The sequence below is a fragment of the Pelecanus crispus genome, chromosome 2 (genome assembly GCF_030463565.1).
Source record: "Pelecanus crispus isolate bPelCri1 chromosome 2, bPelCri1.pri, whole genome shotgun sequence".
NCBI lineage: Eukaryota > Metazoa > Chordata > Aves > Pelecaniformes > Pelecanidae > Pelecanus > Pelecanus crispus.
The window spans coordinates 134,501,016-134,516,518 of NC_134644.1; the positions used below are offsets into that span (position 1 = coordinate 134,501,016).

General features: G+C 37.1%; 1 protein-coding gene across 1 annotated transcript; it reads right to left on the bottom strand.

Moving 5' to 3' along the window:
• Positions 1 to 230: 230 nt before the first annotated feature.
• On the bottom strand, positions 231 to 13,586 carry ASPH (aspartate beta-hydroxylase). The gene is made up of 5 exons (XM_075706417.1): positions 13,571 to 13,586; positions 10,314 to 10,463; positions 9,505 to 9,549; positions 6,501 to 6,569; positions 231 to 472 (listed from the first exon to the last, which is right to left on the bottom strand). Exons 1-5 carry the CDS (start codon positions 13,584 to 13,586, stop codon positions 231 to 233), a joined length of 522 nt encoding a protein of 173 aa, XP_075562532.1.
• Positions 13,587 to 15,503: the final 1,917 nt, after the last annotated feature.

The window sequence follows — 15,503 nt, forward strand, 5'->3', positions numbered from 1 at the left end:
GATACACGTTTTATTCTACATATGTACACAAGTGTGTAGTATTTGTCGTTCTGTCACAAAAATGGAAAAGTCACTGAAAGGCTTTCAACTAGCAAAACTACATTGGCATAGCTGACTTTAGTTCAATATAGTGTCCATTTGGGAGTTTCCCCTCAATGCCATAAATTCCTGTTATATTAAGACTGATGATTTCATGGACATTTTCTAAAGCCAACAAATTAGTCTCTCAGTCACTGGTTCTGTAAATCCAAAATAACACAAGTCTTTTTTCCCTGAACCCCTTCATTCTGTGACGTACCATCAACATCATCTGCAGCTTCACTCTCTTCTTCTTCTAGTATTTCAAAAGGAGTCAATACATCATAGAGAAATGAGAGAAAGCCATAAAACCAATCAGAGCTTTCCTCTGCTAAAATATTAAGGACTTCCTCAAGGGAATCAATATTTTCATTACTGCCATCTTTGGTCAGGCCTACACAAGAATAGAGGAAAGAAAGAGAGAGAGAAAGAGAGGGAAGGAGGAAAAAAAAAAGAGAGACAGCAGTTAGGTGGAAAGAGGAAACTGTAAAAGGAGGATCTGTGAAAGACATCTCATGTCACAGACAGCAGTCTTTACAGGAATGCTAATTAGGAAATAGAAAGATGTTAAGAAAGTTGAATCTTTCAAAGTACAGACTATAATTTGGACAATAAACATGCACAATACTATGCCAAAAATCTTTAAAAAAAGGCGGGAGTTTTGCTTTCCCTTCTTCCTAGTCCTAAAACCAAATCCATTTATATTCAGTTTTCTTGCCGCAGCATTTACCTTTAGACAGTTCTTTAACAGTAATCCTCCACTACTTAAAATCATTCAATTTGCCTTTTTTTTTTTTTAAACCATCATGTTCAAATTTGAGAGCTTGCAACTGATAGCTGAGAATAACATTTAAAAACAGTATTTATACAAACTTGTCACAGACATACTGTTAAGGATAACATTTATTCTACCATGCAGAATTTTGATTTTGCTTAGAAGTGAGAACTCTAATTGCTGGGGGGTTGTTTTGCAGTTTGTTTGCTTGTTTGCTTTTTTTTAACATGCTTCTCAATCATTTTTTTCCTATGGTATATATTCTACACGATATACTTGATCCTCAGGAATTAATTCCAAACCTGAGGATATACAGAACACTAGATAAAAATTAATACGTAGCCAATATAAAGGGTGTATGTATTGTTACATATAAAATCTAAAGCAAGCTGAAGACAGCTAAAGTAGAGATGGCCAGAGCAGCAAAGACAGAGCTCGTCACTTCTAAACTCTGATACCAGGAGTTGCTATTTGGGGCTATGAGACCCACCAATCTAACCAGTGTTTGCAGAATACAAATAAGCCATGATTAATGCTCTCCTTTTTTTCCTCCTGTTTTCTTGCATTAAAATCCACTGGTTTACAGTTATTACTAAATAACATTTCAACTTTTCCATTCTGGGAAAAGTACAACAGAATGATCAAACAATGACAAATGTCAATTATTGTTAAGCTTTAAAGCAGGAGAGGGAGGAATTTCCCCCACTTCTAACCAGAACAAACCTTCGATTGTGTTGGAAGGAGAAGCAGAAAAGTGGGCTAAGGGTGAAGACAGATTGTTGAGACATAAAATTAAGTGAACATGTTGCACATGCAGACGACAAAGCAGTATTAGGTGCAGGTTAATGAAACATTCAAGATAGAGGAGCTCATGGCAGAGACATTTAACACATTTCAACACATTTTTCTTACAGTACATAGTGAAAGTATCAATGATAATTCTGAGGAAACTTCCAAGTCCATGATGTTCCACATCCTTGTACCTGGATGTCCAGAACCTCTACTTGAGTGACCAGCCATTCTCTTTAATTTTCACTGGATAGCCCAAAGGTTTAAAAATGACAGATTGAATCCAGGAGGCAATCAAGGTATTATAAATATCCCTCTCCAACTTCTTCCATGGCTTAGTTCTATAAAAATTAAATTTTATAGACTTAACTTTATGCACGGTAGTCAGTCATCATTCTAATTTGTTTTCAAAATTTGGACCAAGCAAGATGTAAAGACATAAAGCAAAGTAATTGTATTTACTGAAGAAAGAAATCTCAACTTGAGAATGGAAACCTGAATCTAAAAAAAAATAAAAATAAATAAATTAAAAATCTAAGTTATAAACACAGCATTATAAATATCTGTATCATTCTATTCTGTTGGAATCTGGCATTAAAAAAAAAAAGCAAACCAAAAAACCAACAAACCCACAAACACCACTCGCAAGAGACCCCAAGCTTTAGATAGCATTTCTGTAAGCACATGAAGAACCATATAGATGCCCCTGTTCTTGCACTAAGTCAAGAATAAGACTATTGGGCAATTGTCTTTATAAAATATAACATGGAGTACAGCAGCATATTTTCTTTGAAAATATTAGGACACCAAAGGGAACCATAGAAACTGGAAGAATATGTCTTATAGTCTTTACCATAAAAAGCACCAAACAAAAAAACCCCACAGCCTTTCATTACAAAAACTATCCAAGGGTAATATAACGGCCTTTGAATCTAAAGGGGGGGGGAAGACACTTCAGCCTGAGTTACAGAAAGTAACACATTATTTCATATGCTTAGCTTTTTTTTTTCGTTCTTAGAAAGAGTTAAATAAAAAAACCAAGCTAATTAATACTCAAACTGGGTTTGGTCTTCATTCATCCCCATAATCGAGAAGAACTGCTTTTCAAAGTAAAACTCGTATATTGATAAGCACACATAAGCATGGTGAGAAGTGCCTGGAAAATGGTGACAAAAATGGAACTGCCCAATCAGGCAGCCATACTGTGCTAAATCAGTGACTCACAGGAAATAACTACTGTATTTCAAGAGAAGTCTAAACATTACAATTTAAATGAAACAGTAATCAAGGGAGTCAAAATCTTTATCTGTTCTACACTGTTACCCCAACCAATGGGGCAGGGCTTGCCTACATTCATTTAACAAGACAGAGCCTTTCTTCTCCTGCAAACATCTTTTACAAGAATGACCATATGCAAGCTTTTAGTATTTGAAGGTGCTACAGTAGAATGTGAGAAAAATAAAGAGTATGAAACTTATCCTAAACAGCTGAACTGTACAAAAGCATTCTTTTAACTCCTATTATCTCACCAGACATTTTTCTGAATGTGCAATCTTTCTACAACTGCTTGCAAACATCTTTTTCTACTATACATGAACAAGGAGAAAAAAGTTAGTTCACAGAAGCTCGGATTCTACTGTTTACTACCCTTTGTTTGCTGATACACTAGGGTTTTGGTTGTTTTGTTTTTTTGTTTTGTTTTTGGGGTTTTTTACATTTTCTGCATAGCCAGACTACTCTGAACTAAATGCACAAGAACAATATACTGATGACTTTCTGTAGCTGCAGTTCCAAAATTATACTAACTACTGCAGCCATTTAAGTAGAATTTCTCAGGATATTTTTCCTTGTTAAAAAGGACTGAAGTATAAAAAAAAATAGCTCGGCTCCAAAGATTCTAGTACAACAGACATTGGTACTCCCTATACAGGCATTTTTTGTAATACTACTAAAGCCACTGTTTCTCTGTACTCAGTTCTCAAGTACAGAGGTGAGGAGTAACTTCCTTCAAAGAACAGAGTGAGGTGGACAAAAAGCAGGAAGAGAATTACTGATAACAGCAGCCCTCAAAGGAGCAGATTAAGAAGCCTCTCTTCCCATTACCAAAAGGAATTCAGTAAACAGAACCTCACAAACACCTGTGAAAAAAGAATCTGCAAGGTAACTACAGACTAGCTCCCAACAAGTTTGCATTTCCACCCTGGATTTTTTTTTTTTTTTTTATAAGTGGATACAAAACTAACTCAACAAATACTTGTGGTTGGTTTTAGGTGGACCCCCCACCCGGCACTTGGCAGGGAGAGGGAGCACACACTTCTTGCACACCTTTTGTAAAATTACACAAATACCTCAAGAGAACTTAATCATCAAACCTCCTTTGATGTCAACAAATAAAAGAACAGACCCTATCATACCTTATACATACAAGAAATAAAATAGTAAATTTTAATTCTTCTATTTAGGTGTGCCTAAGCAGTACAGAAAACTAGGTCATCAGCTACTAAACCATTCTTTGAAATACAAAATAAGCTCACGCTGGCAGAAGCAGTTCTCAAAATTAAATTAAAATATATTATCATTAATATGCAAATTAAATCTTTAAATTTGTAGCAAAACCTAAAGATTAGGGAAGTGGACAACATTAAACCACTGTATATGCCACAATTTCAGTATACAGTAGTTTAGCAATAGCTGAAGAACAGAAAAGAAAAATGCATAAGACTTCCTAGCATTAAATATCAAACAATAGTATCTCTTTTTTAAGTCAATATTAAATTATCAGAGAAACCACTTGCTTTTATTGTAGTATGACCCAGAGAAAAATCCCAGGAAGTAACAAGTCTTCAAACACAGCATATGTACTAACAAAATCCTCACAGATAAAATATAAAAGCAGCTATGCATTCAATATTTGGAAAGTTACCCTAATGCAGTTGAATACAGGCTTACTATCTGATTTTCTTTACCACAAAGACTTAATTCTGGAAGATAAATTCCTCAAGAGGGAATGTAGTCTTCCAGTTTCTGCATCAATTAAATAATTTTATTCTGAATACTGTTGTTCATTTTTTAGTTCATATTAAATGTTAAATAGAAACAAGCACAATAATTTACTGGGAACTTCAATTAATAATGTTAGTTATTAGAAGAATACATATTTTTGTATTTGTAATTTTTATCAATGTCATGTAACTTTTCAAAATTTACAATTTCCTTTGTACCACAGAAAATACTCTTAAATGAGGTTAAATCAGATTTCTAAGCAAGGATTCAAAATCAATAAAAATAACTTTTGATCTGTGACCTTTTAATGTCACATTTGAAGTATAAGGTTTAAATGCGTGATAAGACAAGCTTATAATAGAAACACTGTCATGTACTGGCAGGATTCCCAGCTATATCAAGTTGCATAAAACAGAGATGTAACAAAGCAGCAGCATGTTTCTGTCTACCACCTTGGCAATCTGAATCCAACTAATATGACCCACAAGAGATTAATATCCACTTTCTATACAGTACATAACAGACAAAGATTAGGATTATAATTATACAAAGTGTTATCTTATTCACCATTTATAATTAACACCCAATTTGTAGCTCTGAAGTCATTCAGAGCACTGGAGACTCTATGGAGTGCCTCTCACATTCACATCACTGCAAGCTGGTTCAGTAATTTTGATTGCATGGGTTTTCTTTAACCATGAAGGGATTAAACAAATGACCCCCCCTCCCCCCCCAAAAAGACTTATTTCTGCAAATATAAGTGGGCAAAAATAAAATTATGATAAACTGATTTTGATGGACTATGAGTGACAAATAGCAAGCCATGACATCCTGATTAGGGACATGATTTAGCGGTGGACTTGGCAGTGATAGGTTAACAGTTGGACTTGATGATCTTAAAGGTCTTTTCCAACATAAACGATTCTACAGTTCTAATATTCTATTGATATATTATTGATAACTTTGACTAGTTTCAGACACTCCACTTTGCCCTCTGCTCAAGCTATTATCTACTATGCTGGGGGGTTTTGTTATTTTATTTATTTGTTTAACTTGCTAGGTTTGTGTGCTCAAAATAGGTTTACATTTGAACAAATCAATTAAAGAAAAGTAAACTTTCTAACATCAGGTATGCAAGAAGTATGTATCCAATGCTTGATTGTGAAGCTGAAGATGCTGGTGCTTTAACTGCTAGAAGATGTAGGTAGGCTGGCAATATCATGAAGCATGTCTAGTGACTGAAATTTCTCTTTGAAGATACATAGTGAGCAGAAAGATGTTCTCTCAAACTACAAGAAACAGAAGCCTAAAACCAGTGCTTCAATGTCAAAGAAGAAAAATCCGTGTCATGTAGGATTTTTGAAGGGCAAAGAAAATGAACAGACTTGTGGAGAACTCAGAATAGAGGAAAGACAGTAGAAAAATATGCTAAACAAATAGTCATCTAAGAAGTACAAAGGCCTGTTGGAAGTAATTTTAAAATGGACCTGGCTTAACATGTTAACATAAACAATGTTTTCATTCTTGAAGCATCTTAAGCCCTGTGTCTGATAAATTAATAATCACAACCATCTTTTGAACAGTCAATACAGCAGCATCAACCACCTAACTTCAAAATCATCCTGTAAGTAAATACTTTCCACTTACACTGCTATATTAGAAGAAAAAGAACACAACTTGCTACAAGTTGCACACACAACCCTACAACTTGTATTTAGAAAAAACCCACCACAATTAAATCAATTTAAGTTCTTCAATTAGGAAAAAACAGAAATATTGTTTTGACATTAAACAAAAACCAAACATGAATATGACAACTGGATTATGTAATTATTCCACCTGTGTTTGTACTTGCCTAGCAATACTTTAGCATCTTCCACATCAAAATCTCCATCTCCATCAGCATCATATATCCCAAGCTTGCCTAGAAATGCAAAGAGACGAAGAAGAAAAAAGTAGCGATTCAGCAGTTTGTTGCCAGGACAGTGCTTTCAATGTGCCATAGTTGACTGTCAATGCTAGGTTGTTACCATATTTTTTTTTTTAATGATTTAGCTATACTCTTCTTAACCATATTTTAAAATTTCCTGGAGAATATTACAAATATTTTAAGTTCCTTTCTGCATTTCCTAGACTCTAGACTGAACACAAGTTACTCTTTTTTCCCACACATTTACTTTGGTGCTCGCCGAGAATACTGAGGGAACTGGCGGCGGAGCTTGCCAAGCCACTCTCCATCATCTATCAGCAGTCCTGGTTAACAGGGGAGGTCCCTGATGACTGGAGGCTTGCCAATGTGACACCCATCTACAAGAAGGGCCGGAAGGAGGATCCAGGCAACTACAGGCCTGTCAGCATGACCTCGGTGTCAGAGAAGATTATGAGGCAGTTCATCTTGAGTGCGCTCAACAGGCAAGTGCAGGTCAACCAGGGGATCAGGTCCAACCAGCATGGGTTCACGAAAGGCAGGTCCTGCTTGACCAACCTGATCTCCTTCTATGACCTGGTGACCCACCTGGTGGATGAGCGAAAGGCTGTGGATGTCATCTACCTGGACTTCAGTAAAGCCTTTGACACAGTCTTCCACAGCATTCTCCTAAGGAAGCTGGCAGCTCATGCCTTGGACAGGCATACTCTTCGCTGGGTAAAAACTGGCTGGGTGGCCGAGCCCAGAGAGTTGTGGTAAATGGAGTTAAGTCCAGTTGGCGACTGGTCACAAGCGGTGTTCCCCAGGGCTCTGTTTTGGGGCCAGCCTTGTTTAATATCTTTATCAATGATCTGGATGAGGGGATTGAGTGCACCCTCAGTAAGTTTGCAGACGACACCAAACTGGGTGGGAGTGTCGATCTGCTGGAGGGTAGGATGGCCCTGCAGAGGGATCTGGACAGGCTGGATCGATGGGCCGAGGCCAACTGGATGAGGTTCGACAAGGCCAAGTGTTGGGTCCTGCACTTCGGGCACAACAACCCCATGCAGCGCTACAGGCTTGGGGAAGAGTGGCTGGGAAGCTGCCTGGCAGAAAAGGACCTGGGGGTGTTGGTAGACAGCTGGCTGAATATGAGCCAGCAGTGTGCCCAGGTGGCCAAGAAGGCCAACAGCATCCTGGCTTGTATCAGGAATAGGGTGGCCAGCAGGAGCAAGGAGGTGATTGTTCGCCTCTACTCGGCACTGGGAAGGCCGCACCTGGAATACTGTGTCCAGTTTTGGGCCCCTCAATACAAGAAGGACATTGAGGTGCTCAAGCATGTTCAGAGAAGGGCAACAAGGCTGGTGAAGGGTCTGGAGAACAAGTCTTATGAGGAGCGGCTGAGGGAACTGGGGTTGTTTAGTCTGGAGAAGAGGAGGCTGAGGGGAGACCTTATCGCTCTCTACAACTACCTGAAAGGAGGTTGTAGTGAGGTGGGTGCTGGTCTCTTCTCCCATGTAGTTAGCAATAGGACAAGAGGAAATGGGCTCAAGCTGCGCCAGGGGAGGTTTAGGTTGGAAATCAGGAAAAATTTCTTCACAGAAAGGGTGGTCAAGCATTGGAACAGGCTGCCCAGAGAGGTGGTGGAGTCACCATCCTTGGAAGTGTTCAAAAAACAGTTAGACATGGCACTTTGGGACATGGTTTAGTGGACATTGTGGTGTTGGGTTGATGGTTGGACTGATGATCTTGGAGATCCTTTCCAATCTTAATGATTCCTAGTTTTTCCTTTCATTAAAAATAATCCAGCCACCAAGCCAGGAAACACGGAATTGCTACTCTACCCTTAACTGGTTTAGCGGTGGACTTGGTAATGTTAGGTCAATGGTTGGACTGGGTGATCTTAAAGGTCTTTTCCAACCTAAATGATTCTATGATTTAAAACAAACCTCTAATTAAGTGATGTGCTTTATGTGAACATACTTTGCTCAGAATAAACTTTATGTTCACAAGGAACATTCAACAAGTTTTAGGGAAAAGAAAAAATAAAACAAGAATTAATCAAATATTCGCCATTTGTTTTCTGATTATATGCTTCTTGCTATTCTAAATTCTCAGAGAAAAAAAAGTTATATAATTTTTAGTGCCAAGTTAATAGAAGGTAAGAAACCTACTTCCTGGAAAAAGGAAAAACATTCATAATTTTATCAACAACTGTGTAATATTCACTGCAGACAAAAAAATTGTCCATCCTTTTATAGGTGACTATAGGTGAATACATCAGACTTCTCACTTTTGTTTTTGAAACTGCAGCTCTACCAGCCCTAAGTATGAGCAAAAGGAGAACCCAGTTTCTATTTGAAGAGAATTTTTAGCATAGAATTGTGCTATCCAGGAATAGAAGTATCCTAGGATCACCAAATTATTAGAGAGATATCTAATTAATTTTGATAAAATTCAGACATAATTTTTAATAGGATTGAAATGCTGCACAGTGCAGAACTCTAAGTCCTTATAGTTTGCCAGTTTACTATTACATTTGTCATTCTCTAAACGGAAGCAGAACTTGATTGTCATTAAAATAAATAAAATATAGTTCTTCATATGGTACTTAGAAAATTAGAAAACAGTTTTGTGGAAGAAAAAGTTCAGACTTGGGTCTAGAATGGACAAAAATAAGGCCATCACCATTGTACAGAAGCAATCAATTAGAAAGGATCTTTATCAGTTTATGGTTAAACACAACAGACTCGTGGAATAAATGTAATTCTCTAGAAATAAGAAGAATTGTATCATCTTCAAAACCATGAAGAATGAGATAGATGAGAAATGACTGAGAGTCATGTCATTGTAGAAGAATAGTAATTCTCCAAAAAAACTAAAAACATAAAAATTTAAACCAAAGTCTTTAGCCAAAGGATTGTAAAGCAATCTTATTTCTCTAATATCCTACCTTGTAGGACCTCTGACAAGTTATAACGGAAATCCTTTGCTTTGGCTGCATGCATGGTAAAAATATAGAAACCATTATTTGCATCACTAGACCCAATTAAGTTTCCAACCAGAAGCTTCTCTTAAAATCAGTCCAGATCAAAAAAGCATGTACCAACAGACTTGTAAAGCTGTAAAGCTTGCAAAAGCGCATGTTGAAGCCTACAAGATCAGGGACAATAGCTCTACCTGTGGACATACATCTTGAGATTTGAGACATTAATTTTTGCCCTTAGATATTACATTAACAATATTATCTTAACATTGTCATATCAAGATAAAATTATTACTGTTATAAGCTTAAAACTGAGGTCATTCAACAGCTCATTCACAAGAGGATGACTGATCAGTTGTCCTGACTCTATAGGCAACACAGTCCATCAGAGGACTGGCAACATTAGCTGCCCACTTTCAACAAAGAGCTGCAAGTTTCTGAGAGCTTAAACCTAAACAATGCACATTTCGCTGTCATTTCAAATGAACTACAGCATACACGTTACAAAGAGATCCAGATCTATCCTTGGAAATTTCTTCAATTCTTTAATAAATGCAGTATGTTAATAACCTTTTCCATTCTTATGAGAATCCCATTTTAACATCATAACAGAGTTCAGCATTAAAATGTACTTTTTGAACCACAGTACCTATTTTTATCATGTAGGTCATTTGCAAACACTGCAGTAGTCAATTCAGCTATCTAGAAATTTGAAATGTCTTCCATTTAATGTATATCATAATTATTAGAAGTGTCTTAAGATTTAAAATTCTTACCTAGAACTTCTTCATAATCTACAAGCTCAAACCAGACAACCGCTACTGATGTCCAAACTCCCAGCAAAGCAATTACCATAAACCAGGTGAAAAACGAGCTTCCAGAGAGGCCTTCTTTCTTTCCATTCTTGCCTCCTCCATGCTTAGTCTCTGTTAAAAGGCAAACAAGTAGGAAAAATGGATTTGTGTAAAAGTTAGAAAATTATGATTGAGGATCTATAATTATAAATCTTTTTTGTTATGACTACACAGAATACAAGATATTTGAGTAACACTTTTTTGGGGCTTGGGGTTTTTTTGTTTGTGTGGGGTTTGGTTTTTTTTTTTTTTTAAATTCACCACTATTAACTTGCTTTTCACATCACTCTGTGAATTACGGTGGGAAGCTCAATGATTATTTAAGTAAAAAGCCCTACAACCAACCAAACACCAAAGACCCACATGTAATTTGTCTTAACAACTTAGTTGGAAATCCCCCCCTTCCTCCCCTTTAGTGTGTATTTATACAGAGCTTAACATTTTTGAGATGCTTTGCATTTGTGCCAATAGTTCTCAAACTGCCACCAGAGGGCAATATGACCAGCAGAAACATCTTGGAAGAAAAGCGTTTCTTCCACAGGAAGTTTCAAAGCTAGCTGAATTAGCTCATGGAATCAACATGAAAATTCAAATAGCCTAAGAAGCCTAAAATTTAAGATATATTAAGGGTAAGACTCCAAGTTCAGACACTCTACCAACTAAAAGTATCTTCCCTGTTGCTTAGAATCAAGCAGAGATTCACTACATGCTGAATACCTTTAAACTTCCAGTCCCATGGAACATACAAGTAAAAGGATGAGACAGAGACCTAATGCAAATCACAGCTTCACTTATAAACACACATATGGAAAGTAAGTGTATATAAAAAAATACAGTAGTTATAAACAAACTACTGGGAAAAGAAAGACCTCAGTCTATCATGTGGGTAGGGGGTTTCAAATAGGCATCACCACTAGAGAAAACATAAATTGCTTGGTCCGTTGCTTTAGAATCATTTTAGAGAAAGAGGGATACATGCAGTAAATAAATGTGCATCCAAAAAGATGCCTGTGGGTTTTCTCCAAAGCTCAAGGTCTGCTCTTCTGCCTCCCGATACTACTGCTGCAAGGCTGGCACTTGCCGGCAGTTTCATGTCTACCAGCCTATTCCACTTTATTCCCTTATAAGCACCAGCCTTTGCCCATTCAGCTACATTCAGTCCTAGTTATTGAAGTAAAACTATTTCTTACAGATTTTTAAATGCTTGAGGAACTTTGTCATGAATATTGTGATAATATAATTAGGTGGTGAGTTAACTTTATCATACTAACTGCAAGTAATGTTTGATGTATTTATCAACAGTGATCATAGAAAAATACAAAAAATACTCTCACCAGCTAAATATCAACATGATTGTTTTTTAGAATAAAATGAAGTAGTTCTGAATGATGAGTAATGAGAGATTGGTGACTGACTGACTGACTTCTGTAATAGATGATATATAGAAGTACTTTCAGACCCTGCTTGCCATCAGGTTCACAGCTGTAATAAACTAACCTTTTATTACATTCATTGTGCTATATACTGAGTTCAGACCAATAAAAAAACCCAAATGGACTCACATCAGCTCTTACTCACCTCAGCATTTCATCAGGGGAAAAAAAAAAAGTTCTTTTGTTAAGACTACTCCATACAAAGATCAAATACCAACTATTTCATTTCTTTTCTATATTAAACAAAAAGCTGCCTTGGCATAGGCTGTCCAATAATATTCAGAGAGAAACCAAGACAACTTAGCTTCACATCAGGGATGTATTGCTTGCTACCGCACAGTACCCTAATCACACATGAGCAAGGGCCATATACATAACTTGTCATACATCTCTCTCGTGGGAAAGATGCACAGGTTGCCTGAAAATAGAGGCAAAGACAAGCAGCATGTGCCAGTACATTCAGAAATATGATCAACTGTATGTGAAAATTATTTAACATATTCTTGAGCTGAAAATGTTCGTATTCCGAAATAAACAATTATACTATGTTACAGCCGAACTTCCCTATTCCTGTGTTCCAATGTAGTCAATGGAAACTTTGTATGTATTTAAAATGAAACCTTAAGGATAAAAACATTTTAAATTACTTCAAGTTACAATTTTGTCCTAGAGCAAACTAGGTATTAGAAGAGGCAAACAGGAAAGAATGTTACTGTATTTCACACTTACTCATTTACCTTACTGTTTTCTACTGTTTACTGCTAGTTGCCTCTGAAGAAAGAGGCTTTACTTATTAGAAGAACAGAAAAATGGGGGGGTGGGGAAGACATTTAAGTAATCAAGCATAGCTGTTCATTTTTTCCAGTCTAAAAGACTATTTCATGCAAATCACTCAAAACCAGATTCTGTTATAAAAATATCATTCAGCAACAGTTACAAAGATACATTTTTATGCTGCAGCCTTGTATCTTATAGAAAAATTATTTTCAAAACTCTTGAAAAATCCTGCTGAGAATTCAACCACGGCAGCTCAATCGGGCAACACTTTAATATAAATGAAATTATGTAACATAAAATTTACCTATGGTCTGCACAGATACACCTACACATAGGGTCAGAACAAAACATTGCCAGGACTGACACTGGCTCACAGCTTACTCCAGACAGTTAATTCTCAATTCAAGCCCTTTCCCTGCACATGCTGCCAGCCATGTCAGAAGTAGGTCACTTGCCATATCTGGTAAGCCTGTGCTTACACCACCAGATGTCTTTATGCAGACATCACAAAGTCTTAAAGTGTGCTCTATTCCTCAATGGCAAATCTTTAAAAGTCCTATACCTCACCCACCCCACATAAAGAGTCACACCTAGATAAAAATGTATGAAAACCTTTTTCCTTTTACTTTAGCATGTTAAAGACACCTAGTAATTTCACCTACTCCAAAAATAACTTTGAAGTCAGTATTTCAAGACAAAACAGTGTCTCCTATATTAAATGTGTGTCCTACTCAAGCAAAAACTAAGTTACAATTAGCCACCTGCCATAAACTCATGAAATACCTCTACTCCAGAGAGCATTTTATCAGAGAACAGAGGCAGCCTTTAATACAGACTAGAATAGCAAACTGGCTGGAAAACACCAACATACCACAGTAAGACAGTTATTTTGCTGATTACAAAATCAGACATAGTCAGTATTTGCAACTAGGCATTTTCCATTTGTTCGCAAAAAGATTAGGACTATACCTGTGTCGTCAGCCATAACATTAGTGCTCGATTTCCACCAAAGGAGTGTGTCGATATCTCCAAAATTAACGTTGAAGGCAGAATAAGAAACGATTTATCCTCACTGTAGTCTTGCAACAGGAGCAAACAAGTTTCCTAAAGCCAGCTCAGCTGGAACACGAAACTGAACCCAAGAGAAACCTCTCCTCCAAATCTATTTTTAGAGCAGTTATCCTCAGGAGCCAAACGCTTTTCAGAACTCATATGGCAATCTAGTTCTGACGACAATGAAATTCACTGACTCCTCCTAACAGAGCATCCTGGGTAGTTGATCCTTTCCCCTCCCCTTAATCCTCCAACATCAAACACAGCAGGGAATGAAACCAAGCACATTGTACTGTAGTATTTTTGCTGCGATGTATGCCTCGGTGCCTGAGCTCTAAGGACATTAAATCCATCAGCATAAGCTGAAACACAAGTCTGGACACAAAGCTTGCCTGCTCGCATTTGTTAAGTTGGCCCTCGCTCAAGAAACTTTCTCCGTGTTGGGACTCCTCTACCAAGCTTCCCGAATATCCTGTAGTGATTGCTCATGTGAAACCTGCTAACTACTTTAAGAATAAAAGATGGGTAATTTCTAAAGTGTAGTTTTGAGTCTTCTAAGAGTTACTTAAAATCAACCACATGCATTCTTGCCAGATACTGGATCTTACTGCAAGTGGATTCATAGAGCATACAAGTGATGCCGAGAACCTGAAGTCTATATTATACATACCTGGGGGGATTGCTCCAAACTAGATCTTGCCTGAGTGAATGCCCATAAGTGGTTACAGAATACCTTTCTGTAATACGCTCCCAAGCTGAACTAACACACATATGTCGACCTTTAACCAAGTACCCACAGCTTTATCTTGTGCCCTTTAAAAATCAGTTGATTGCAAGAACATGTAGTCCCAAGAAATGACAATCATCTTCCTTCCTGAAAGGGGATGCTACAGCTAAAATGGAGAAACTCTTCAGACTCACCAAAAGGAAGATGGACCAAAAGGAAGATGGACCAAAAGGAAGATGGACCAAAAGGAAGATGGACCAAAAGGAAGATGGACCAAAAGGAAGATGGACCAAAAGGAAGATGGACCAAAAGGAAGATGGACCAAAAGGAAGATGGACCAAAAGGAAGATGGACCAAAAGGAAGATGGACCAAAAGGAAGATGGACCAAAAGGGCTACAAAACTGATCATACACCCCATGAACAACATACATTAACACACACCTTGAAAAATACAGCTTACACATGTATCTCTCTGAATGCTATAGCTCAAAATACCAGACAACATAATTTTGGTTAGTTTTGTGAAAGACAAAGGTTAACTTGAATATATATATATTTTTTCAAAATACAATTCAAGATTGGGATAGCAAAGTCAACAGCACAGATTTCTTGCGAGGTCTCATTCTACTGTGTTCAAATGCTGTGACTGCAGGTTTGTCTGTTGGTTCTTTTTTGAAGCAACTCAAACTGCTTTAATAACTTTCAAAATTATTATTCTTCACCTCACTTGTATAACTGTTTCAAATTTTAAAACTATTTTCAAGGTTAGTTTTGCTACAACTATGCACTCCATGCTATTTTTGTCAATTATGCTTTTCTAAAATTAACTATCAAGACTAGCAGCATTAATTCCACCTGTAGATCGCTACAAAAGCACAAGCAAAGAAGCTTAGAGGGAAAAAAATGTCAACTATGAACACAAAAATAAAGGCAGGCTTCAAAGCTTCAAGCTAAGCTTTTGTAATGTGTGTAATTATTTCCCACAAAGGTGCATTAGGAAGTAATACAGAAGCAATTATGGATTATCATATGAAGAGAAGGGTGCACACCAACAAGCAGTAACTATAAATTAGAAAAACCCAGTTAAAGGGAAAAACAACACAACACTAACCCTCAGAGAA

Coding starts and splice junctions, on each gene's coding strand:
- ASPH (XM_075706417.1), bottom strand. Junction 9,550..10,313: donor AGATTATGAAGAAGTTCTAG/GTAAGAATTTTA, acceptor CCATGCATGCAG/CCAAAGCAAAGGATTTCCGT. Junction 473..6,500: donor AGATGCTAAAGTATTGCTAG/GCAAGTACAAAC, acceptor ATTCTTGTGTAG/GCCTGACCAAAGATGGCAGT.